This window comes from Nematostella vectensis, chromosome 14 (genome assembly GCF_932526225.1).
Source record: "Nematostella vectensis chromosome 14, jaNemVect1.1, whole genome shotgun sequence".
NCBI classification, from domain to species: domain Eukaryota; kingdom Metazoa; phylum Cnidaria; class Anthozoa; order Actiniaria; family Edwardsiidae; genus Nematostella; species Nematostella vectensis.
Genome location: NC_064047.1, coordinates 6,046,341 through 6,072,173, shown reverse-complemented (window position 1 = coordinate 6,072,173; position 25,833 = coordinate 6,046,341). Strand labels below are relative to the sequence as shown.

The window sequence follows — 25,833 nt, the reverse complement described above, 5'->3', positions numbered from 1 at the left end:
GCATCATTAGTTACACATTTACTGTACGACACCTTGACAGTTTTGTAAAGTAAGCCAATAAGGATGCGAGAAACGTGATACCTGATACGACGCGCGCTACCGTGGCCACCTTGACAGTTTTGTGAAGTAAGCCAATAAGGATGGGAGAAACATGCTACGTGCTTGTTGGCTAACTTCCTTTAAACATTGTACTGTCGGCCACGGTAGCTTTTGCATGGATTGTCTATAAAATTTTAATTTGGAATTGATATGCTTCGAAACGCTACGATTTTTTAAAAAGATACTAGGCAGAACACTTAGCGAACCACAAATGATCATTCGGGATGGTCTCTCGTCTAACCGGGGATTGTTGAAAGAAAAAACGTGGCTCACAGAAAACTCAGTGCCCCTTTTTTGCCTAATCGTATAGAATTGTTTGCTAGAAGGAAATTACGCATCTACCTTTGGCGGCTGAGGTGAATGTTTTGCATGCCCGCGCGCACGTGCAGTTCGTTTCTCGCACGCTTACTCTTTTGCCTATGTGCTTCCTTATAAGGTGATGAGCCGGAAGATGCGGAGTTTGAGGCGCCGAAGGTTTACGAGCCTGTGGAGACCTTCGAGAGTCTTAACGAGCGGCTTGACAGCTTTGTAGAGATGTACAATGAGACGGTGCGCGGTGGACGCATGGACCTCGTCTTCTTCAAGGTTCGTGAAATGCTAATATTGATTATGATGGTGAAGATTATGATGGTGATGATGATGACGATGATAAGGGTGGTGATGGGACGACGACGATGATAATGAAGAATAACATGGTCCGCTAAAAATATAAATAAAATAAATACGACGACGATGAAGAATAAAATGGTCCGCTATAAAATAGAAATAAAATAGAAAGCTTTTTTTTCTGTTTTCTAGCCTAGTTGTAGGCTTTGATAGTTTTTCCGGCACGAAAACCCTGTTTTCAAGTTCATGGTAATGTAAGACGCTTTTCGATATTAAAAGTTGTAACGGTGTTACAGGGTTGTAATCCCTGTAATCTCAGGATAATATTGTTACCATATTGTTACGATACTGATGTGGCCATGGTGATGTGTCACGTGACAGGACGCCATGACGCACTTGGTGAAGATCTCTCGCATCATTCGTACGCCACGCGGCAACGCTTTGTTGGTCGGTGTCGGTGGATCAGGAAAACAGAGTCTCACGAGGCTTGCCTCCTTCATCGCCGGCTACAAGATCTTCCAGATTACACTAACTAGGTACGTCCCTCGGTAACACGGGCAGAGGGGTCCATGCTCTCATGTAATGATAGCTGATACCCTCAATAACACGGACATTAGTAAAATATTTCAGATTACACTAACTAGGTACGTCCCTCGGTAACACGGGCAGAGGGGTTATTGCTCTCATGTAATGATAGCTGATACCCTCAATAACACGGACAGTTGTCAAATATTTCAGATTACACTATCTAGGTACGCTCCTCGGTAACACGGGCAGAGGGGTCCATGCTCTCATGTAATGATAGCTGATACCCTCAATAACACGGACATTAGTAAAATATTTCAGATTACACTAACTAGGTACGTCCCTCGGTAACACGGGCAGAGGGGTTCTTGCTCTCATGTAATAATAGCTGATACCCTCAATAACACGGACAGTTGTCAAATATTCCAGATTACACTAACTAGGTACGTCCCTCGGTAACACGGGCAGAGGGGTCCATGCTCTCATGTAATAATAGCTGATACCCTCAATAACACGGACAGTTGTCAAATATTTCAGATTACACTAGCTAAGTACGCCCCTCGGTAACACGGGCAGAGGGGTCCATGCTCTCATGTAATGATAGCTGATACCCTCAATAACACGGACAGTTGTCAAATATTTCAGATTACACTAACTAGGTACGTCCCTCGGTAACACGGGCAGAGGGGTCCATGCTCTCATGTAATGATAGCTGATACCCTCAATAACACGGACAGTTGTCAAATATTTCAGATTACACTAACTAGGTACGTCCCTCGGTAACACGGGCAGAGGGGTCCATGCTCTCATGTAATGATAGCTGATACCCTCAATAACACGGACAGTTGTCAAATATTTCAGATTACACTAACTAGGTACGTCCCTCGGTAACACGGGCAGAGGGGTCCATGCTCTCATGTAATGATAGCTGATACCCTCAATAACACGGACAGTTGTCAAATATTTCAGATTACACTAACTAGGTACGTCCCTCGGTAACACGGGCAGAGGGGTCCATGCTCTCATGTAATGATAGCTGATACCCTCAATAACACGGACAGTTGTCAAATATTTCAGATTACACTAACTAGGTACGCCCCTCGGTAACACGGGCAGAGGGGTTCTTGCTCTCATGTAATGATAGCTGATACCCTCAATAACACGGACAGTTGTCAAATATTTCAAATTACACTAACTAGGTACGTCCCTCGGTAACACGGGCAGAGGGGTCCATGCTCTCATGTAATAATAGCTGATACCCTCAATAACACGGACAGTTGTCAAATATTTCAGATTACACTAACTAGGTACGCCCCTCGGTATCACGGGCAGCGGGGTCCATGCTCTCATGTAATGATAGCTGATACCCTCAATAACACGGACAGTTGTCAAATATTTCAGATTACACTAGCTAAGTACGCCCCTCGGTAACACGGGCAGAAGGGTCCATGCTCTCATGTAATAATAGCTGATACCCTCAATAACACGGACAGTTGTCAAATATTTCAGATTACACTAACTAGGTACGCTCCTCGGTAACACGGGCAGAGGGGTTCATGCTCTCATGTAATAATAGCTGATACCCTCAATAACACGGACAGTTGTCAAATATTTCAGATTACACTAGCTAAGTACGCCCCTCGTTAACACGGGCAGAGGGGTTTTTGCTCTCATGTAATAATAGCTGATACCCTCAATAACACGGACAGTTGTCAAATATTTCAGATTACACTAGCTAAGTACGCCCCTCGTTAACACGGGCAGAGGGGTTCTTGCTCTCATGTAATGATAGCTGATACCCTCAATAACACGGACAGTTGTCAAATATTTCAGATTACACTAGCTAAGTACGCCCCTCGGTAACACGGGCAGAGGGGTTCTTGCTCTCATGTAATAATAGCTGATACCCTCAATAACACGGACAGTAAAATATTTCAGATTACACTAACTAGGTACGACCCTCGGTAACACGGGCAGGGGGGTTCTTGCTCTCATGTAATAATAGCTGATACCCTCAATAACACGGACAGTTGTCAAATATTTCAGATTACACTAGCTAAGTACGCCCCTGTACTTGCGGGCTACTGATGCAATATAATGCTACGCTGAGCCTTCCTTACCACAAACTGAGCGGATCTAATCGGGTCTCCTAAATAACCAGAAACAAGCCATATACTCGATAATGTGGGCAGTGCGAGCTGCCTATACAATATACTGTTACCCGAAACCCTCATTAATACGATCAGTGACTTTGTCGTTTATCTTATTGTGTATTAAAATGTTACAGCAGTGGTATTTAGAACTGTTTTAATTACATTTTCCATATGATATTATCGATATTTCTTATTATATTCCAAAACAACAGGTCTTTCAATTTCATTAATTATTTTCCCATAATCCCTTCCGCACCTATAGGTCGTACAATGTTAGCAATTTGATGGACGATCTGAAGGTCCTCTACAAGACCGCAGGGCATGAAGGGAAGGGTATCACATTCATCTTCACCGATAACGAGATCAAGGACGAGGCCTTCCTCGAGTATATGAACAATGTCCTCGCTTCAGGAGAGGTTAGCCTAATATTTGGTATAAAAATGGTATCTATCAGCCGCCATTTTGTCATCCTAACAAAATACCAAGTGTGAGAAAGATCCGTCTCAATCGGCGGATTTGGGGAATCAATTGCGATAGTTTTGATTGAGTTTGGTAACCGAGATAGGAAACTTTGTTTTTAAATGGCTATTTCGAGATTTTATCACTGAATTGGTTTTCTGGTATGAATTAAAACAATAACAAAGGTGTGGCTGACAAGGGCTAAAAAACACAGTATGCTCGCAAGGGAGCAATTCAGAGGGGTGATGTATATTGTCACCAGTTTACTTTCGGAGGTCCGAAGAAAACCTCAACCGTTAAAGACAATAGAATAAATTAGAATCCGCGCTATTTAACAGGCCATGCGCTTTAAAATATAAATCACGTCCTCAAAGAAACTTCCAATAGACACACTACTGCTTTCACTATTTTGAACTATTTTTCGCTTTTTCCGTTAAAAATCATCGGAGATTGTTACGTTATCGACCGGAAGTAAACTTGTGACAATGCGGCTTAAAGGCTCAGTTCGCATTGTGCCGTTCCTAATGCCACGTGTAACCTTGGCACTTGCAATGTGTTAAATAATTAGATATGTTTGTGTGCTTCCATTCTGCGTATCTATCCCCCATGTGTGTAGTGACTCCAGTCACCCTCCCACGCGTCTCCTCGCGTGTCTGAACGCTAATAACGTGTTTTTTTAGTATCAAAGTTGTTCGCGCGATATGGTTGATATACCATTCAGCTCATTCTACTCGTGTAAATTTCCACCGCTGCACGTGTGTCCTATTCTCGCGTGTATTTTCTTGCGTGACTGACATTTTATATCAAATATAGGTGTCGAACCTTTTCGCGCGTGACGAGATTGATGAAATGACCAATGACCTGATTTCTGTGATGAAAGCTGAGTATCCACGCCGCCCTCCAACTAACGAGAACCTGTACGACTACTTCATCACACGCGTCAAGAACAACCTCCACGTCGTACTCTGCTTCTCTCCGGTATGTTCGGGTTACAAAGGGTGGAGGTAAAATGTTTAGTGGCAAATGATTTAATGTAAGAGTTAGGGTGGTCGCCTTTCACAGGATGCAGATAACATATAAATTGGCAAACGGTTTTGTGTAGAAGCCAGGGCGGTCGCCTTCCCAGGGCGTAAGTAACATAAAAAGTGCACATACTCTTGTGTATGAGCCAGGATGGTCTTCTTTCACAGGCCGCAGATAACATAGGTGGCGGTTTTTTCGGTAAAAGTCCAGTGGTCTCTATTCGCGGGGTTTAGTAGGTTATAAAACCCTATAAAAATGAAATAATTATTTTAGTAAAATTCAATCCAGCCTACAATATACACCTATTTCGAATAACGTTGCACTCGGAAATCGATGTATCGTAGCTCGCAGTGCTTCGTGGGTAGTGTATAAATGGCTGAATCCTGGTATCTAAAAGCCATAGGAATGTATATAGGAACGTTAACAAGATTTTACAGCCTTTAAAGCCTGGATTTCTTTTTTTCTGCGCTTATTTGCTTATTTATTTGATACCCATGAATCACTGCGGGTGCTACCTTGTTTGAAATAGGTGTCAACAGCACAAACCTGTTTTGAATGTGTCAAATGTAGCAGGGATAGCTTTATTTGTTTAAATGTTGACGGTTTAAAATATTTAAAATAAACACAAAGCAACTGTGCTACGCAACTCGCCTCAACGTTCATCAGTATAGTCGCCGTCCACGTGGATCACTCGTGCTTTGCACGTACTTTGTTGTGTTGCAGGTTGGAGAGAAATTCCGCAACAGATCCTTGAAGTTCCCTGGTTTGATCAGCGGCTGCACCATGGACTGGTTCAGCCGCTGGCCCAAGGATGCGTTGATTGCAGTCGCATCATACTTCTTGTCCTCGTTTGACGTCAAATGCAAACCGGAAGTGAAGGAAGCAATGGTCAACACTATGGGAATTTTTCACGTGCGTTAGATTTTTAAACACAATTTTGTGTCTGTATGGATATTGGATGCAATGGGCCGTTCTACAGACATTGGAGGTCCTGTTTAATTTTTGTGTGAAAGCGAGGCTTTCGTAGGACGGTATTAGTTTGCAGTCTTGAAACTTTTTGCAGCAATTTTTTTCCGCATTTCCCTTTTTACTAGAATGCAATATACTGTGAAAGCTTCGCTTTCGTATTCAAATTAAACATTTTAGAAAAATGACTCATTCTAAAAGGCCAACTCGCCCTTCCCAGAATGCATTATGAAACACGAAACTACCTAAGATTCTAATTAGTTTTTTTTTCTACTTCCAATGGGATAAGATGGAGTTATAAAGGAAAAAGCTCTTTTTTAACAATAGATGGTGCCAGGGCAGAAGGTGTCATAATTGTAATCCACATTCAAATCTGATACTTTGCTTAAGATGTGTGACCTGAAGTATCTCAGTTGCTCACACATGTAACGCATGGACGTTTTGCGTGACACGCTATTGTTCCTATCTATCCCCAGGACACGGTAGCTGAATTCTGTACACAATACTTTGAGCGCTTCCGGCGACAGACTCACGTGACTCCCAAGTCTTATCTTTCGTTCATTTCCGGCTACAAGCAGATTTACTCACAGCAACACTCGGACATCGACCTTCTAGCTACTAGGTGGGTATTACGCCTAGGATTTACACGCTTCTATGTGGGTAAATCCTCCTATGATTTACACGCTTCTAGGTGGGTAAATCCCCCTATGATTTACAAGCTACTAGGTGGGTGATACGCCTATGATTTACACGCTACTAGGTGGGTAAACCCCCCATGATTTACACGCTCCTAGGTGGATAAATCCCCCTATGATTTACACGCTACTAGGTGGGTAAACCCCCCCCCATGATTTACACGCTTCTAGGTGGGTAAATCCCCCTATGATTTACACGCTTTTAGGTGGGTAAATCCCCCCATGATTTACACGCTTCTAGGTGGGTAAATCCCCCTATGATTTACACGCTACTAGGTGGGTGACACGCCTATGATTTACACGCTACTAGGTGGGTAAATCCCCCTATGATTTACACGCTACTAGGTGGGTATTACCGCTATGATTTACACGCTACTAGGTGGGTATTACCCCTATGATTTACACGCTACTAGGTGGGTATTACCCCTATGATTTACACGCTACTAGGTGGGTATTACCGCTATGATTTACACGCTACTAGGTGGGTATTACCGCTATGATTTACGCGCTGCTAGGTGGGTATTACCCCTATGATTTACACGCTACTAGGTGGGTATTACCGCTAGGATTTACACGCTACTAGGTGGGTATTACCGCTATGATTTACGCGCTACTAGGTGGGTTTTACCGCTATGATTTACGCGCTACTAGGTGGGTTTTACCGCTATGATTTACGCGCTACTAGGTGGGTTTTACCGCTATGATTTACACGCTACTAGGTGAGTATTACCGCTATGATTTACGCGCTACTAGGTGGGTATTACCGCTATGATTTACGCGCTGCTAGGTGGGTATTACCCCTATGATTTACACGCTACTAGGTGGGTATTACCCCTATGATTTACACGCTACTAGGTGGGTTTTACCGCTGTGATTTACGCGCTACTAGGTGGGTATTACCGCTATGATTTACGCGCTGCTAGGTGGGTATTACCCCTATGATTTACACGCTACTAGGTGGGTATTACCGCTATGATTTACGCGCTACTAGGTGGGTATTACCCCTATGATTTACACGCTACTAGGTGGGTATTACCCCTATGATTTACACGCTACTAGGTGGGTTTTACCGCTATGATTTACGCGCTACTAGGTGGGTATTACCGCTATGATTTACGCGCTGCTAGGTGGGTATTACCCCTATGATTTACACGCTTCTAGGTGGGTAAATCCCCCTATGATTTACACGCTACTAGGTGGGTATTACCGCTATGATTTACGCGCTACTAGGTGGGTTTTACCGCTATGATTTACGCGCTACTAGGTGGGTATTACCCCTATGATTTACACGCTACTAGGTGGGTATTACCGCTATGATTTACGCGCTACTAGGTGGGTTTTACCGCTATGATTTACGCGCTACTAGGTGGGTATTACCGCTATGATTTACGCGCTACTAGGTGGGTATTACCGCTATGATTTACACGCTACTAGGTGGGTTTTACCGCTATGATTTACGCGCTACTAGGTGGGTTTTACCGCTATGATTTACACGCTACTAGGTGGGTATTACCGCTATGATTTACACGCTACTAGGTGGGTATTACCCCTATGATTTACACGCTACTAGGTGGGTTTTACCGCTATGATTTACACACTACTAGGTGGGTATTGCCACTATGATTTACACGCTACTAGGTGGGTATTACGCCTAGGATTTACACGCTACTAGGTGGGTTTTACCGCTATGATTTACACGCTACTAGGTGGGTATTGCCACTATGATTTACACGCTACTAGGTGGGCATTACGCCTAGGATTTACACATTACTAGGTGGGTTTTACCGCTATGATTTACACGCTACTAGGTGGGTATTGCCACTATGATTTACACGCTACTAGGTGGGCATTACGCCTAGGATTTACACGCTACTAGGTGGGTATTACCCCTATGATTTACACGCTACTAGGTGGGTATTACGCCTAGGATTTACACGCTACTAGGTGGGTATTACCCCTATGATTTACACGCTACTAGGTGGGTATTACCCCTATGATTTACACGCTACTAGGTGGGTATTACGCCTATGATTTACGCGCTACTAGGTGGGTATTACCCCTATGATTTACACGCTACTAGGTGGGTATTACCCCTATGATTTACACGCTACTAGGTGGGTATTACCCCTATGATTTACACGCTACTAGGTGGGTATTACCCCTATGATTTACACGCTACTAGGTGGGTATTACCGCTATGATTTACACGCTACTAGGTGGGTATTACCCCTATGATTTACGCGCTGCTAGGTGGGTATTACCCCTATGATTTACACGCTACTAGGTGGGTATTACCCCTATGATTTACACGCTACTAGGTGGGTATTACGCCTATGATTTACGCGCTACTAGGTGGGTATTACCCCTATGATTTACACGCTACTAGGTGGGTATTACCCCTATGATTTACACGCTACTAGGTGGGTATTACCCCTATGATTTACACGCTACTAGGTGGGTATTACCCCTATGATTTACACGCTACTAGGTGGGTATTACCGCTATGATTTACACGCTACTAGGTGGGTATTACCCCTATGATTTACGCGCTGCTAGGTGGGTATTACCCCTATGATTTACACGCTACTAGGTGGGTATTACCCCTATGATTTACATGCTACTAGGTGGGTATTACCCCTATGATTTACACGCTACTAGGTGGGTATTACCCCTATGATTTACACGCTACTAGGTGGGTATTACCCCTATGATTTACACGCTACTAGGTGGGTATTACCCCTATGATTTACACGCTACTAGGTGGGTAAATCCCCCATGATTTACACGCTACTAGGTGGGTATTGCCACTATGATTTACACGCTACTAGGTGGGTATTACCCCTATGATTTACACGCTACTAGGTGGGTATTACCCCTATGATTTACACGCTACTAGGTGGGTAAATCCCCCATGATTTACACGCCACTAGGTGGGTGACACGCCTATGATTTACACGCTACTAGGTGGGTATTACCGCTATGATTTACACGCTACTAGGTGGGTATTACCGCTATGATTTACACGCTACTAGGTGGGTTTTACCGATATGATTTACACGCTACTAGGTGGGTTTTACCCCTATGATTTACACGCTACTAGGTGGGTATTACCGCTATGATTTACACGCTACTAGGTGGGTATTACCCCTATGATTTACACGCTACTAGGTGGGTATTACCGCTATTATTTACACGCTACTAGGTGGGTATCACCGCTATGATTTACACGCTACTAGGTGGGTATTACCCCTATGATTTACACGCTACTAGGTGGGTATTACCGCTATGATTTACACGCTACTAGGTGGGTATTACCCCTAGGATTTACACGCTACTAGGTGGGTATTACCCCTATGATTTACACGCTACTAGGTGGGTATCACCGCTATGATTTACACGCTACTAGGTGGGTATTACCCCTAGGATTTACACGCTACTAGGTGGGTAATACGCCCATGATTTACACGCTACTAGGTGGGTATTACCGCTATGATTTACACGCTACTAGGTGGGTATTACCGCTATGATTTACGCGCTACTAGGTGGGTATTACCCCTATGATTTACACGCTACTAGGTGGGTGAATCCCCCATGATTTACACGCTACTAGGTGGGTATCACCTCACTATGATTGAGCATACTATTGAACCATGAATATTAATGGAGTACCTGATGAATTTTAATGTCGTCCACATGAAAAATCCTGGGAAAAACATGCAAATGAAGCCACTAAATAAATACTTTTCTCTAGAATGAACACAGGTCTGGCTAAGCTGGTGGAGGCGACCGAGTCGGTTGCCAAGTTGTCTGAAGAGCTGGTTATCAAGGAGAAAGAGCTGGCGGTGGCCTCTAGGAAGGCAGACGTTGTGCTGCAAGAAGTCACCGTTAGCGCTACGGCCGCCGAGAAGGTCAAGAGTCAAGTACAGAAAGTGAAAGACAAGGCGCAGGCCATTGTGGACGAGATCGCTGTGAGTTCACTAACTAGATTTCAGAATACCCGGTCACAATTCAGGGCCGTAACAGGCCGCTGGCCCGGGAAGGGGATGGGGATGGGGGACTTGTCTGCAACCATCTCAAGACTACTTAGGATAGCACTTTGGCAAATTTTACAACCTAAGGATAGTGACTTTTTAGGGGGAGTACCCAGGGGCCACCATGATCCGCGGTGCTACAGTGTACATAGATACTAATAACAACGACGACATGTTAAAGCCGCATTGTCACCAGTTTACTTCCGGTCGATTGCGTAACAATCTCCGATGATTTTTAACGGAAAACGCGAAAAATAATTCAAAATATTGAAAGCATTTTGTTTATTGGAAGTTTCTTTGAGGATGTGATTGATAATTTAGAGCGGATGGCCTGTTTAATATCTCGGATTTTAATTCTTTTGTCTTTAAATGGTTGAGGTATCCGTCGGACCTCCGGAAGTAAACTGGTGACAATGCGGCTTAAATTTGTGCTTGTCTTTGTGTCTGCGAATCTCTCTAGAAAATAACAAACTCATAAATGCATCGTGGAAATCAACTTACTATACTTGGGTTATCCTTCTAGGAAGACAAACAAATCGCTGAGGGCAAACTAGAGGCGGCTAAGCCAGCCTTAGAAGAAGCCGAGGCGGCATTGCAGACCATCAAGCCAGCGCACATCTCCACCGTGCGAAAGCTCGCCAAGCCTCCCCATCTGATCATGCGCATCATGGACTGTGTGCTTCTGTTGTTCATGAAGAAGATAGACCCAGTCCAACAGGACCCGGATCGGCCGTGTGTCAAACCATCATGGGGCGAGTCCCTTAAAGTCATGTCTCAGGGAGGATTCCTCACAACGCTGCTTAACTTCCCCAAGGTAATCCTGACTGCGACCGTTTTTTTTATGTTTCTTTTTACAATGAAATTGTGTGAAAAAGCTTGTTAAGATTTTTGTGACGAAAAAAAATCGATTCTGTAATTGAAGAAAGTCTTGTGTAAATGTTTTGCGTCTGGTTATGTTGTGAGAGAAATACTTAGAAGTATAGAGATGCTGTGTGGCTGATTTTGCTGACTCTGATAGTGGAATAATGTGACTGTTGGGAGACAGAATTGCGTGACATAGTTTCTCCACACCACTATTAACGACGATGCTGTGTGTGACTGTTATTGCGTGACGGGAATTATGTGACTAATATTGTTTGACTGCATTGCGTGACATAGTTGTTTTATACCTCATGACACTATTAACGACGATACTGTTGAGTGACTGTTATTGCGTGACGGGAATTATGTGACTAATATTGCGTGACAGCATTGCGTGACCTATTTTCTCCATACCTAAGGACACTATTAACGACGATACTGTTGTGTGACTGTTATTGCGTGACGGGAATTTTGTGACTTATGTTGTGTGACAGCATTGCGTGACATAGTTTTTCCATACCTCAGGACACCATTAACAACGATTCAGTTGTGTGACTGTTATTGCGTGACAGGAATTATGTGACTAATGTTGTGTGACAGCATTGCGTGACATAGTTTTTCCATACCTCAGGACACCATTAACAACGATACTGTTGTGTGACTGTTATTGCGTGACAGGAATTATGTGACTAATATTGTGTGACAGCATTGCGTGACATAGTTTCTCCATACCGTAGGACACCATTAACAACGATACTGTTGTGTGACTGTTATTGCGTGACAGGAATTATGTGACTAATATTGTGTGACAGCATTGCGTGACATAGTTTCTCCATACCTCAGGACACCATTAACAACGATACTGTTGTGTGACTGTTATTGCGTGACAGGAATTATGTGACTAATATTGTGTGACAGCATTGCGTGACATAGTTTCTCCATACCGTAGGACACTATTAATGAAGAGACTGTTGAGCTGCTGGCTCCGTATCTTGAGATGGAGGATTATACCATGGAGAACGCCAAGAAAGTGTGTGGTGACGTGGCTGGACTCGCTTCCTGGACACGCGCTATGGCTATCTTCTATGGGATCAACAAGGAGGTCTTGCCACTCAAGGTAAACTAAGCCTGGTACACGCTTAAGGTCAACTTACTTATGCCTGGTTCCCACGTTACGTCAAGGTAAACTCACTTAACCTGGTATACACACATAACGACATGACACACTTAACGACAAGTTAATTTTACTTAAGCGTGGAACACACTAACAAAATATGAAGTCAGTCATTATAAGACGTATCGACATTGCAATCATTTTAGACGAAATGAATGTTACTATAACATCTTTTCCTCCCTTCCCCCGCAGGCAAACTTGGTTATCCAGGAAGCCCGTCTTAACAAAGCGACCACAGAACTTAATGTAGCGCAGGCGCAGCTAGACGAGAAACAGAAAGAGCTTGATGCAGTGCAGGCCAAGTACGACCAGGCCATGCGCGACAAACAGACGCTGGTCGATGATGCCGAGGCTTGCAGGCGCAAGATGGCGAACGCCACGGCTTTGATTGACGGCTTGGGTGGTGAGAAAATCCGCTGGACGGAACAGAGTAAGAAATTTGATCAGCAAATTCAGAGGTAAATTAGTAGTGCAAATAGGTTATCCTGGAAAACAGCCTCTGTGCACGACTGTTGATGAAAACGTTATACTTCACCATGTGCTAACCACTGACCTTTCTGTCTGCAGGCTGGTAGGTGACGTTCTGCTCGCCACAGGGTTCCTGTCATATTCGGGTCCGTTCAACCAGGAATTCCGTAACTTGCTCCAGAGTACGTGGAAAAAGGACATGCGCAAAGCGAAGATTCCCTTCTCTGAGGTAATGCTCTCTACATATTATTCTACGTAATCATTGTGTAGAGAGACTTATGGGAGAACTGTATACTGGGAGGACCGGGAAATACGAACTCACCTGTCAAACAGCCTCTATATTTTCAGTACTTACTTAATTATTTTGGTCGTTTCCTCTCAGGACATCAACCTGACCAACATGTTGACGGACGCTGCCACCATCGGCGAGTGGAATCTGCAGGGCCTGCCCAACGACGAGCTGTCCATACAGAACGGAATCATCGTCACCAAGGCCTCCAGATACCCGCTACTCATTGATCCACAGGTAGCCCACTCGTCCGGGACACCCTAACCCCTACCCTCCTAAGTCTACATATCCATCCAGATACTCCGTACTCATTGATCCACAGGTAGCCCACTCGCCCGGGACACATTTTTACCTCTCCCCACATAAGTCTGCCTATCCATCCAGATACCCACTTCTCATTGATCCACAGGTAGCCCACCCGCCCGGGACAAATTTTTATCCCTCCCCACATAAGTATCCCTATCCATCCAGATACCCACTACTCATCGATCCACAGGTAGCCCACTAGCCCGGGACACATTTTTTTCCCTCCCAACATAAGTCTGCTTATTAATCCAGATACCCCCTACTCATCGATCCACAGGTAGCCCACTCGCCCGGGACACATTTTTATTCCTCCCCACATAGGTCTGCCTATCAATCAGGATACCCCCTAGTCAGTGATCCACAGGAAGCCCACTCGCCCGGGACACATTTTTGCCCTCCCCACATAGGTCTGCCTATCCATCCAGATACTCCATCTTGGCTCCGATGAGTGGACATGGAAAAACTTTCTCTGCCCGCATCGCCCATCATTGCCTATTTAGAGACCTCCGTTGACTCTGATTTGGAAATGTTTTCTCGTACTCCCTCATCATATGCTATCGAAACACCCCTGTTGAGTCTGATGTGTAAAAATCGACCGCAAATCCCCCCTTAGCATTCATCCCCGTTGAATCGTGTGTGTGGACATTAAGTCCCCCCTTAGCATTCATCCCCGTTGAATCATGTGTGTGGACATTAAGTCCCCCCTTAGCATTCATCCCCGTTGAATCATGTGTGTGGACATTAAGTCCCCCCTTAGCATTCATCCCCGTTGAATCATGTGTGTGGACACCAATCCCTATTTGTATAACCTGTATAACCTGTTTATGTATAACCTGTTTATTATCCATCTAGCCACCCCCACCCCACCCCCAATGTTTCAAAAAAGTATTGTACCAATTATTTATTTCAAATGTTTTCTCAAACGAGTCGTGATTTATTATAATTAATATCCAATGTAAAGTAAAATGCTTAAAGTAACGTAGACGTAGACAAGTAACTGTAAGTAATAATGTGGTAAATTGACATAATTACCAACTCCTCTATAAACTAACTGCAATACTTCTGATAAAAGTAAATTATAGTTTAGAAACAAATAAGGGTAAGAGAACATCCTGGAAATTTGAAAGCGGTTTTATATTTTACTGATCTAGTGGATAATTTGTATTTCTCAGCTTTCTAGATAATCTAGCGAGTGATTTTTTTCAAAAGGTTCTTTTTAAGTGTGTATAAAATTGCAAACAATTGGTTCAAGATTTATGTTTAGCTGCCGGTGATATTAATATGCTAGGTTACGCAAAGGATTATTTGACATATTTTGATGAAAGATCGATTCCTTGAAAATCCCTTGAAAATAACTATTCCTAACACCTTAATTGTTTACCACTATAATCACATCGCACCAGTTGTCATATTGCACATGTGTTATCGTTTTGTTGTTTTTGCATGCTGATGTTTACTGTTTCTCGCCGTGGCAGGGCCAAGGAAAGTCCTGGATTATTGCCAAGGAGCGACATCTCAGGGTTAATTTTGTCTTTGTTATGTTTATTCACGCATGTAGAATATCACTGCACCCGTTATTACGTCACTGCACCCGTTATTACGTCACTGCACCCATCATTACGTCATTGCACTTGTTATTACGTCACTGTACACATCATTACGTCACTGCACTTGATATTGCATCACTGCACTTGTGATTACATCACTGCCCTTGCAATTACGTCATTGCGCATTTTATTACGTCACTGCACCCGTTATTGCGTCACTGCACTTGTTATTATGTCACTATTAGTCATTGCGTCACTGCATCCGTTATTACATCACTGCATATTAGTGCTAGGCCAATCTTTAAATATCTTAAATAAATATATATCGAACCTTCATTTCAACGGTTATTACGTTATGAACTATGGATGCTAACAGGTGCTCAAAACGTCAGCGCAATTTTTGTGTTTCACAGAGGTATACAACATACATTTTTAACCTTGTGTTGATTTATAGTTGGTAATAGACCTGATTTGCTTAAGGTAGTACAAACATGACAGCGTGGAATGAGCATGCAGTCTCCAGTCCTAAGCCCTCCTTGAGTAGTAAACACATTTCTCGAAGAACTTTGTCCGCGCAAGCGGCGAGCGTCAAGTATCAGTTCTAAACCGATAGGTACAGATAGGTCCTCATATTTAGGAGGAGACGATAAATATTGTCCGGCGATAACAGAGAAATACAGTGATGACCGTTTCACATTTGCCGCTTGCACAGGCAAAGATTATTACAATTACATTACCTCGACCCACAATGTAGTCCCACAATGCTTTACTCTCTTTCTGTCTTTATTGACACGGGGTACTGCGGTAAACTTTTTCATCTTGTTACGGTTGAAACGGAGATTTTTCAAAAACACAAATTATCTTTATATCGGAGAGAGGAAGTGCAAAATATAAACATAAATAAAAAATTGAACACCTTTTTTCGACAAGTTATGGTTTTTATTTTTTATTTGTATGTTTTTCGTCAAATGTTTACCGTAATATCAAAAGAGACAAATAGAGAGCTTGGACTAACAATGCTATGCCATGTACCTTGAAAAAAATGAAAATGTTAAGATTACTTCAAACAATGATTACACTTTGTGTTTATATCCGTTCATTTAACACCGGCCATAGCCTCACAGGAGAAGAGAAGTGTATCCCGCCAATCATTAATTGTACCTTCACAAAATTAGCTTCTAAGAGGGGATGAATCGTTTCTGATATAACACATTTTTAAGCCCAAGGGCGTAGCCAGGGAGGTGGCCTTGAGGGCCCCCCCCCCTTCTATCAACCAAAAATAAAGCAGGTGTATGAGGCATTATCTAAAATACAGGAGAAAATGCCTTGAAAGGGCCTTTTGCCCCCCCCCCCCCCCCCCTCCTGTTAAAAATCCTGGCTACGCTTTGAAGCCCGTGTGTTGGCGGAAAATTAACACTCCTCTGTCTACCCAGCCGAGGCCCCCTATCTAGCCGGACCTTTCCCTTGTAACTGCTCATCCAATTCGCAGATGTATCTTCTTTTTCTGACTGGTGTTTGCCTTTCCGTCCCAGGGTCAAGGAAAAGCTTGGATAAGGACCAAAGAACAGCCCAATGAACTCCAGGTTAGTACCACTTAAACAGAATCTGTCAGCCGCCATTTTGTCATCCTTGCAAAGTACCAAATGTGAAAAAGCATCCATTTCCATCGGCTGATTTACGGTAGCTAGTGCGAAATTTTCGGTTGAATTTGATAAATGAAGTATTAAACTTTTTTAGAAACGTTTTTAGATAATTATTTCGAGATTTTAGCACATAAAAGTGTGACTGACAAGGCTCCCCACCATAAATTCTCTGTTTTATTCCTAACAAGGCGCCTGTTTTCAACAGATTACATCACTGAATCACAAGTATTTCCGAAACCACATGGAGGACGCGCTCTCGCTGGGAAGACCGCTGATCATTGAAGACGTGGGCGAGGAGCTTGATCCAGCTTTGGACAACATTCTTGAGAAGAACTTCATCAAATCGGGCAAAACTTACAAGGTACATTTAAATGATAATCGTACTGACATTGGTATTACTGTGGCAACCTTATTTAATCGGGCAAAACTTACAGATATATCCATAAAGTATGCAGAAAGCATAAAAAAGGAAATCATTATTAAATCCGCCAGTTTACTTCCGGTCGATTACGTAACAATCTCAGATGATTTTTAACGTAAAACGCGAAACATATTTCAAAATATTGAAAGCACTGTGTCTATTTAAAGTTTCTTTGAGGATGTGATTGATAATTTAGAGCGGATGGCTTGTCTAATATCTTGGATTCTAATAGATTCTTTTGTCTTAACGGTTGAGGTTTCCATCGAAACTCCGAAAGTAAACTGGTGACAATGCGGCTTTAATGTGCAGGGAGACAAAAGCGGTATTACTGTGGCGACAACATTTGATCAGGCAAAATCGTGCAGGTTATCTTAAACGTTAAGAAATAAATCAAAATAGCCAAATAGTCGTGTTTTGCAAACTCTCACTGAATATTGAATCGCAGTTAGACTTCATGTCTTTAAGCGAAAAATGCTTGCAAACATGCCAAGCTTGACATGAGCACACATAATTGACGTGGATGAAAGCATAGGTATATCCATAAATATGAACACGTATAATAAGTATCGAATACATATATAACTATTGATATTGGAATTGGCTAACCTAAACTCCATTGTTCGTAGGTCAAGGTAGGAGACAAGGAAGTTGACGTCATGGATGGTTTCCGGTTGTACATTACCACCAAGCTTGGTAACCCCTCCTACACTCCTGAGATTAGTGCCCGGACCTCCATAATTGACTTCACGGTTACCATGAAAGGCCTGGAAGATCAGCTCCTAGGGCGTGTCATCTTGACGGAGAAACAGGTTTGTCCGTTTGTCCGTGTCAGTCTGTCCGTGTTTTTCACCGTTCCATTCCTGTCCATCTTCCCGTCCATTTTGAAATTCTGCTTTGTAAGGCTAAGTTCAAACGTCGTATTATCCATGAGCCGTATTCAATGCAAATACATGCAAATGAATATGAAACAATCAACTCGATTCATTGCAATTAAAACAAAATCGGCGCTGGCGCTGCATTTTTAAACTTGTTAATATCTGCACTCGGGAGACTCGGTCAAATGTTTAAATCAAATCTTTTAAAGCCGATCAGACAGCACGATTTAATCATATGCGACTTATCTACGACATGTCTTACTAGGACTTTCGAAGCCGAGCATCGTAGCTGGGTCGTAGGCTGATTAACACTCCACTACTCGAGTTAAAATCTGTCTAAATCACACTTTTAGAACTTTAGCAGGGCTAGTTAGAAGGCTATGAAACTCGCGGTATCGAATGGTCGCACTGTTCGCCAATATAAGTGTTGACCGTACTTCCTGTTGTTGTACATAGGAGCTTGAAGCAGAGCGTACTAAGCTGATGGAGGAAGTGACAGCCAACAAAAGGCGTATGAAGGACCTTGAAGATAACCTTCTGTACCGCCTGACGAGCACACAGGGATCCCTAGTAGAGGACGAGTCACTTATTGAAGTGCTCAGCAGCACAAAGGCTACCTCCGAGGAGGTCAGCGAGAAACTAATCGTTGCCGCGGAGACAGAACTCAAGATTAACACCGCCAGGGAGGAGTATAGGCCAGGTACGTGACGGAGTATTTGTAAGAGTGTTGGGATACCTGTGTTCGTAGGGATGTTGTATCGTTTGATTGGGCGGGATGCCTGTGTCTAGAGCATGCTGAGTTAAAGCCGCATTGTCACCAGTTTACTTCCGCAGGGCCGACGGAAACCTCAACCGTTAAAAGACAAAAGAATCTATGAGAATCCGCGCTTTTCAATAGGCCATCCGCCTTAAATAATCAATCACATCCTCAAAAACACTTCCAATTGACGCACTGCTTTCATATTTTGATACATTTTTCGCGTTTTCCATTAAAAATCATCGGTGAATGTTACGCAATCGACCGGAAGAAAACTGGTGACAATGCGGCTTTAAGTGCATCATGTGGCTGAGCTGTGAGAGAGTTGTTTAAAGGGAACACCCCACCCTTACCATGTTGTTCTGTTTTGGTGGCCTTTTTTGTGACAGTGAGAGTCAAACTTTGTTAAACTTTTAGGCGGCTATAATGCATATTCACATACTGGTAGTTAAACTAAACATGGGTTATTTACTGATCCAATCAAAATCAAGGTATTGCAATCTGGAAATGAGAATCCCTCCTTTTAAGAAAAACGCATAAACATAAAGAACGTCGATATCAGATTTGATAAACTTCATGGCCAATTTTACTCTTTGATATGTTTGATCTAATTTCCTATTGGTTTTTCAGTTTTCGTTCAGTGATCTTGACATTTATTGAGTGTCTTATTTTATAGTCGCTAATCGTGGAAGCATCCTGTATTTCCTAATCGTCGAGATGTCTTATGTAAACGTCATGTACCAGACGTCACTCAAACAGTTCCTCGGCGTCTTTGACATTTCCATGGCGCGATCACAAAAGTCTCCGATCCCCGCCAAACGAATTCAGAACATCATTGACTACCTCACCTTTGAGGTTTTCAGGTAGATAACATAAGCGTTCCCTTCTAAATGTTGTTGATGATGATGTTGACACTGTTGTTATCTTGATATTATTGCTGGTTCTTATATATTGTTGTTGCCATAGATACACAACTCGCGGTTTCTACGAGGAGCATAAGTTTCTTTTCACTCTTCTGTTGACCCTAAAGATCGACCTCCAAGAGAAGAAGATCAAGCACGAAGAGTTTCAGGTCCTGATCAAAGGTAACCAATCACAGACAAGCTTAGTATCGACAACCCACAGCATAACCAATCACAGACAAGCTTAGTATCGACAACCCACAGCAAAACCAATCACAGACAAGCTTAGTATCGACAATCAAACAGCATAACCAATCACAGACAAGCTTAGTATCGACAACCCACAGCATAACCAATCACAGACAAGCTTAGTATCGACAACCCACAGCATAACCAATCACAGACAAGCTTAGTATCGACAACCCACAGCATAACCAATCACAGATAAGCTTAGTATCGACAATCAAACAGCATAACAAATCACAGACAAGCTTAGTATCGACAATCAAACAGCATAACAAATCACAGACAAGCTTAGTATCGACAATCAAACAGCATAACAAATCACAGACAAGCTTAGTATCGACAACCCACAGCATAACCAATCACAGACAAGCTTAGTATCGACAACCCACAGCATAACCAATCACAGACAAGCTAAGTATCGACAACCCACAGCATAACCAATCACAGACAAGCTTAGTATCTAAATTCAAAACTACACAACCAATCACAGACAAGCTTAGTATCGATAATCAATTAGTATAACCAATCAAAGACAAGCTTAGTATTAATAATTAAACAGCAAAATCAAGTACACACAAGCTTTGTATCGACACACAAGCGATATAACTAATCACAGACAAATTTATTATCGATAATCAATTGATATTATCAGTCATAGGGAGGCTATGGTCTATGATTGGTCAAGCCAAACATGGCAGATCTCAAAACTGAGAGCGACAGTAATAAGCGTTGTCTTTATATCATCTCCATCATATTAAGAGCGACAATAATCAGCGTTGTCTTTATATCATCTCCATCATACTGGGAGCGACAGTAATCATCATTGTCTTTATATCATCTCCATCATACTGGGAGCGACAGTAATCAGCATTGTCTTTATATCATCTCCATCATATTAAGAGCGACAGTAATCAGCATTGTCTTTATATCATCTCCATCATATTAAGAGCGACAGTAATTAGCATTGTCTTAATATCATCTCCATCATACTGAGAGCGACAGTAATTTGTCTTAGGTGGAGCGGCTCTCGATCTAAATGCCGTTGAGCCCAAACCAAAGAAGTGGATTCTAGACTTGACTTGGCTGAACTTGGTGGAACTCAGTAAACTACCGCAGTTCACCTCTATCCTAGGACAGGTAATCTATGAAGTTTATTAGTTACTATGGTGAATGTTGTAGATTATGATGTCAGTGCTGCGGTAATGCGCAATCGCGTTCCCAGAGCCCAGCTCTGGGATAATCAATTCCTAGGGCTATTCTCATTAGCTCTCGAGCTTGCTTCAGTGAGCATGCGCAAATAAAACGGAAGTGAATAGAACAATGGAAAAGCTTCACAACGCCTGTCACACATTCTGTCATTACTATTAAGATCTGTTTTGAAAATATAATACATTTAGAACCAAATTTTATTATTGCTGCTACAAACTTTAAGTACCTTAAAATAATCAATTGTAGCTTTTTTGGTCTTACAACATAGGGGGAGGCCCTGTGGAAAGCCTATGGGAAATAACGGGAAATGTAGAAGCGTGCGTAGTCGTAATATATATGCCGATCATGTTCTCGGCGGAATAACTCTTTGAAAGACTTCTGCGGTATGTGTCGGCTCTTCGGCAAGAGACAACACGACTACTTCGAGTCGCGCAAATGTAATATTTACACCGTGAAGCGATGGAATCCTCACATGCCTGGGCACAGAAATAATGCGTAAGCGAAGCCTTTCAACCTTGTCCTCCATTGAGGCATTCAAGGGAGAAATCAGTAAAATAATTAAACTGGATTTGCGCTCTCCTTGAGACACAAACAAATCGTAGGCGAATCCAAACACGTCGTGAATTAGAAATGCTTTACCATTACCGGTTGGCAACATATCCACCAAAACCATCCTCTCTATAAGCGATGACTGGCTTCAAAGTCTGGAATTGAATTTCATTTAGCGTAAAATCTTCGACTTTTCCTAATTCGTCAAGCGCGAATTGGTTCGATCAATTTAACAGATCAACTCTGGTTCTTTCCGGTCGCTATTTTGTTTGGACACGCGCAGTAAAACCGAAGCCCACAAAGGTACGTGGGCTCTGGGAATGAGTTTGGGTAATGCGGAGATGATAAAACAATATTGATGGAGTAGATAGTAGTGTCCATGATGTCTTTCAGCCTGATTGTTTGTGTCATAATCAGTTATCGTGTTGTGGTGATGTTGATAGTGATGTTCGTAAAGGTGATGATGTTGATGGTGATACTGATGTTGGTGGTCATCATGAAGTTCAGGGTATTGGCGATGGTAGTAGTAGTGGTATTGATGGTGATGGTGGTGGTGGTGATGATGGTGCTGGTGATGGTGGTGGTGGTGAGGATGGTGCTGGTGGTGGTGGTGATGATGGTTATGGTGATCGTGGTGGTGGTGGTGGTGATACTGATGTTGGTGGTCATCATGAAGTTCAGGGTATTGGCGATGGTAGTAGTAGTGGTATTGATGGTGATGGTGGTGATGGTGATGATGGTGCTGGTGATGGTGGTGGTGGTGGTGGTGGTGATGATTGTGATGGAGGTGGTGGTGTTGGTGGTGGTGGTGGTGGTGGTGATGATTGTGATGGTGGTGATGGTGGTGGTGGTGGTGGTGCTGGTGGTGGTGGTGATGATGGTTATGGTGGTGGTGGTATTGATTGTGATGGTGGTGGTGGTGATGATGGTTATGGTGATGGTGGTGGTGGTGTTGGTGATGATGGTGGTGGTGGTGATGATGGTGCTGGTGATGATGGTGCTGGTGGTGGTGGTGGTGATGATTGTGATGGTGGTGGTGCTGGTGGTGATGATGGTGCTGGTGGTGGTGGTGATGATGGTTATGGTGGTGGTGGTGGTGATGATGGTTATGGTGGTGGTGGTGGTGATGATGGTGCTGGTGGTTGTGGTGATGATTGTGATGGTGGTGGTGGTGGTGGTGATGATTGTGATGGTGGTAGTGATGGAGGTGGTGGTAGCGGTGGTGACGGTTGCGGCGATGGTTGTGTTTATATGATTATGACATGGCCTTTTTGCCCGCGATTCCCAGATCTCGCATAATGACAAGTGGTATTGATGGTGATGGTGGTGGTGGTGATGATGGTTATGGTGATGGTGGTGGTGGTGGTGGTGGTGATGATGGTGGTGGTGGTGATGGTGGTGGTGGTGATGATGGTGCTGGTGGTGGTGGTGGTGATGATTGTGATGGTGGTGATGCTGGTGTTGATGATGGTGCTGGTGGTGGTGGTGATGATGGTTATGGTGGTGGTGGTGGTATTGATGGTGATGGTGGTGGTGGTGATGATGGTTATGGTGATGGTGGTGGTGGTGGTGGTGATGATGGTGGTGGTGGTGATGATGGTGCTGGTGATGATGGTGCTGGTGGTGGTGGTGGTGATGATTGTGATGGTGGTGGTGCTGGTGGTGATGATGGTGCTGGTGGTGGTGGTGATGATGGTTATGGTGGTGGTGGTGGTGATGATGGTGCTGGTGGTGGTGGTGATGATTGTGATGGTGGTGGTGGTGGTGGTGATGATTGTGATGGTGGTAGTGATGGAGGTGGTGGTGATGATTGTGATGGTGGTAGTGATGGAGGTGGTGGTAGCGGTGGTGACGGTTGCGGCGATGGTTGTGTTTATATGATTATGACATGGCCTTTTTGCCCGCGATTCCCAGATCTCGCATAATGACAAGTGGTATTGATGGTGATGGTGATGGTGGTGATGATTGTGATGGAGGTGGTGGTGATGGTGACTGTTGCGGCGATGGTTGTGTTTATATGATTATGACATGGACTTTTTAATTCCCAGATCTCGCATAATGACAAGGCATGGAAGGCCTGGTTCGACTCGGACGCTCCTGAGGATGAGCCCATCCCTGATGGTTACCATGGTTCCCTTGACACCTTCCGCAAGCTTCTGCTCATCAGGTCATGGTGTCCGGACCGGACACTTAACCAGGCTCGAAGATACATCACTGAGTCCATTGGCAAGGCAGTAAGTTCACTCTGATGTCACTATGTTGTCATACGCTGTACACCGAGGGCTTCATTCGAAACTTGGAATCCGTGTGGGAGAAGGAATGACGTTATTGTGACATAATTTTCACAAGGTTCCCCTCATTACATTTGTCTACTAAGCCATATTACACATGACATATATAAATCCTTAAACTCAAATATTCATAAACGTTAGGCAGCATTTAGCTTTAAGTGTAACTTTTGTGGTAATTTTGTCTTGACCAATCAAATTTCTAATATTAACAAAGGCATTTTTTACATAAACGTGCATATGCCTTAGGTTGCCTAGTTCTTAATTAACGGTTCGCTTTTCATTCGCAGTATCATCCGTAATCTCGAGTCCATGTGGGAGGAGAGATAACGTTATTGTGTCCATCAATATTTTGTTGCCATGGTAGTCATGATAACCGTATCTTAAAAGCTCGCTTTATATCCGCCAAGGGCGTCACCCGTAATCTCGAGTCCATGTGGGAGAAGAGATAACGTTGACATCATTGTACCATTAATATGTTTTGTTGTAACGACTCACTGCTTGTCATTCGCAGTACGCTGAGGGCGTCATCCTTAACCTCGAGTCCATGTGGGAGGAGAGATAACGTTGACATCATTGTACCATTAATATTTTTTGTTGTAACGACTCACTGCTTGTCATTCGCAGTACGCTGAGGGCGTCATCCTTAACCTCGAGTCCATGTGGGAGGAGAGATAACGTTGACATCATTGTACCATTAATATTTTTTGTTGTAACGACTCACTGCTTGTCATTCGCAGTACGCTGAGGGCGTCATCCTTAACCTCGAGTCCATGTGGGAGGAGAGTGATAACCGAACACCGATGATCTGCTTCCTGTCGATGGGGTCTGACCCCACCGCTTCCATAGAGGCGCTCGGCAAGAAACTAAGAGTTGGTAAGGAGAGTTGAGGCACATGTTCTACAGTTGCGCCCTAAATCAACTTTAAGACGGGTTGGAACTTCCAGTTAAGGCTCTCTGCTTGCTATCATATATGTAATACCGATTTAATAGACTTAAAATACCAATTTAATAGACTTAAATGACTGAACCACGCGTGAAAATGTTGCATGACTAAATCATGTGACAAAATAGCATTACGAAATATCACTTGTAGAATGTCGTGACAATTTCGTTAAAGAGTGTCACATGTCTTGTGTCGTGACTGAATTGTGTTATTAAAAGTGTCTAGTAGAATTCCATAATAGGGTTTAGTTAGAGAAAGTCACGTGTCTTATGTCGTAAATGCATAGCCTTACTAAGTGTGTTGTAGAGAGTCCTGATAGGGTTTCGTTACTGGGTGTTACGTGCCTTTCTTTGGGACTGAAATTGCGTTATTAAGTTCTTGTGAAATTTCGTGACTGAATTGCGTTACTATGTCACGTGTCTTATAGAGTGCCGCAACATCTCGATGGGTCAAGGACAGGAGGTACACGCGCGAAGACTGCTGGGACAGTTTATGAATGAGGGAGGCTGGGTTCTACTGCAGAATTGTCATCTCGGTCTAGGATTCATGGACGAGCTCCTTGAAACGGTGAGCACATGATATAAATGCCACTTGCTCTGAGAGTACCGCTGTTTACAAATGCTAAATCTTTCATTTCATGTTGCGGTTTGTATTTTTTTTTCTTTTTGTTAGTCCTTGTCATTTTCTTCTTTTTTTCTTCTTCTTCTTTCTTCGTCACCATCTTCGTCCTATTCTCTCTCTAGTTCTTGTTCCTAATATTTCGCTTCGCCTTCAGTTTTTTTTTACCCCGGTGTA

The 25,833-nt window shown here is 43.2% G+C and overlaps 1 protein-coding gene across 2 annotated transcripts in view; it reads left to right on the top strand.

Annotated features, from left to right (window-relative positions):
• LOC5513873 (dynein axonemal heavy chain 5) overlaps window positions 1-25,833 on the top strand; it is a 77,139-nt gene that overhangs the window by 45,465 nt on the left and 5,841 nt on the right. Inside the window, exons 68-89 of one of the 2 annotated variants that reach the window (XM_048721435.1) lie at window positions 536-684; window positions 1,087-1,241; window positions 3,646-3,799; window positions 4,656-4,820; window positions 5,589-5,777; window positions 6,308-6,453; window positions 10,278-10,494; window positions 11,081-11,371; window positions 12,368-12,535; window positions 12,785-13,050; window positions 13,160-13,289; window positions 13,443-13,586; window positions 16,735-16,785; window positions 17,051-17,206; window positions 17,893-18,075; window positions 18,598-18,841; window positions 19,575-19,761; window positions 19,865-19,983; window positions 21,062-21,183; window positions 23,853-24,038; window positions 24,833-24,968; window positions 25,466-25,605. In XM_048721435.1, coding sequence (XP_048577392.1) covers window positions 536-684; window positions 1,087-1,241; window positions 3,646-3,799; window positions 4,656-4,820; window positions 5,589-5,777; window positions 6,308-6,453; window positions 10,278-10,494; window positions 11,081-11,371; window positions 12,368-12,535; window positions 12,785-13,050; window positions 13,160-13,289; window positions 13,443-13,586; window positions 16,735-16,785; window positions 17,051-17,206; window positions 17,893-18,075; window positions 18,598-18,841; window positions 19,575-19,761; window positions 19,865-19,983; window positions 21,062-21,183; window positions 23,853-24,038; window positions 24,833-24,968; window positions 25,466-25,605 — 3,698 coding nt within the window. Of the gene's footprint in view, window positions 1-535; window positions 685-1,086; window positions 1,242-3,645; window positions 3,800-4,655; window positions 4,821-5,588; window positions 5,778-6,307; window positions 6,454-10,277; window positions 10,495-11,080; window positions 11,372-12,367; window positions 12,536-12,784; window positions 13,051-13,159; window positions 13,290-13,442; window positions 13,587-16,734; window positions 16,786-17,050; window positions 17,207-17,892; window positions 18,076-18,597; window positions 18,842-19,574; window positions 19,762-19,864; window positions 19,984-21,061; window positions 21,184-23,852; window positions 24,039-24,606; window positions 24,735-24,832; window positions 24,969-25,465; window positions 25,606-25,833 lie in introns of those variants that run through there. The other variant, XM_048721434.1, reaches the window with a different exon arrangement.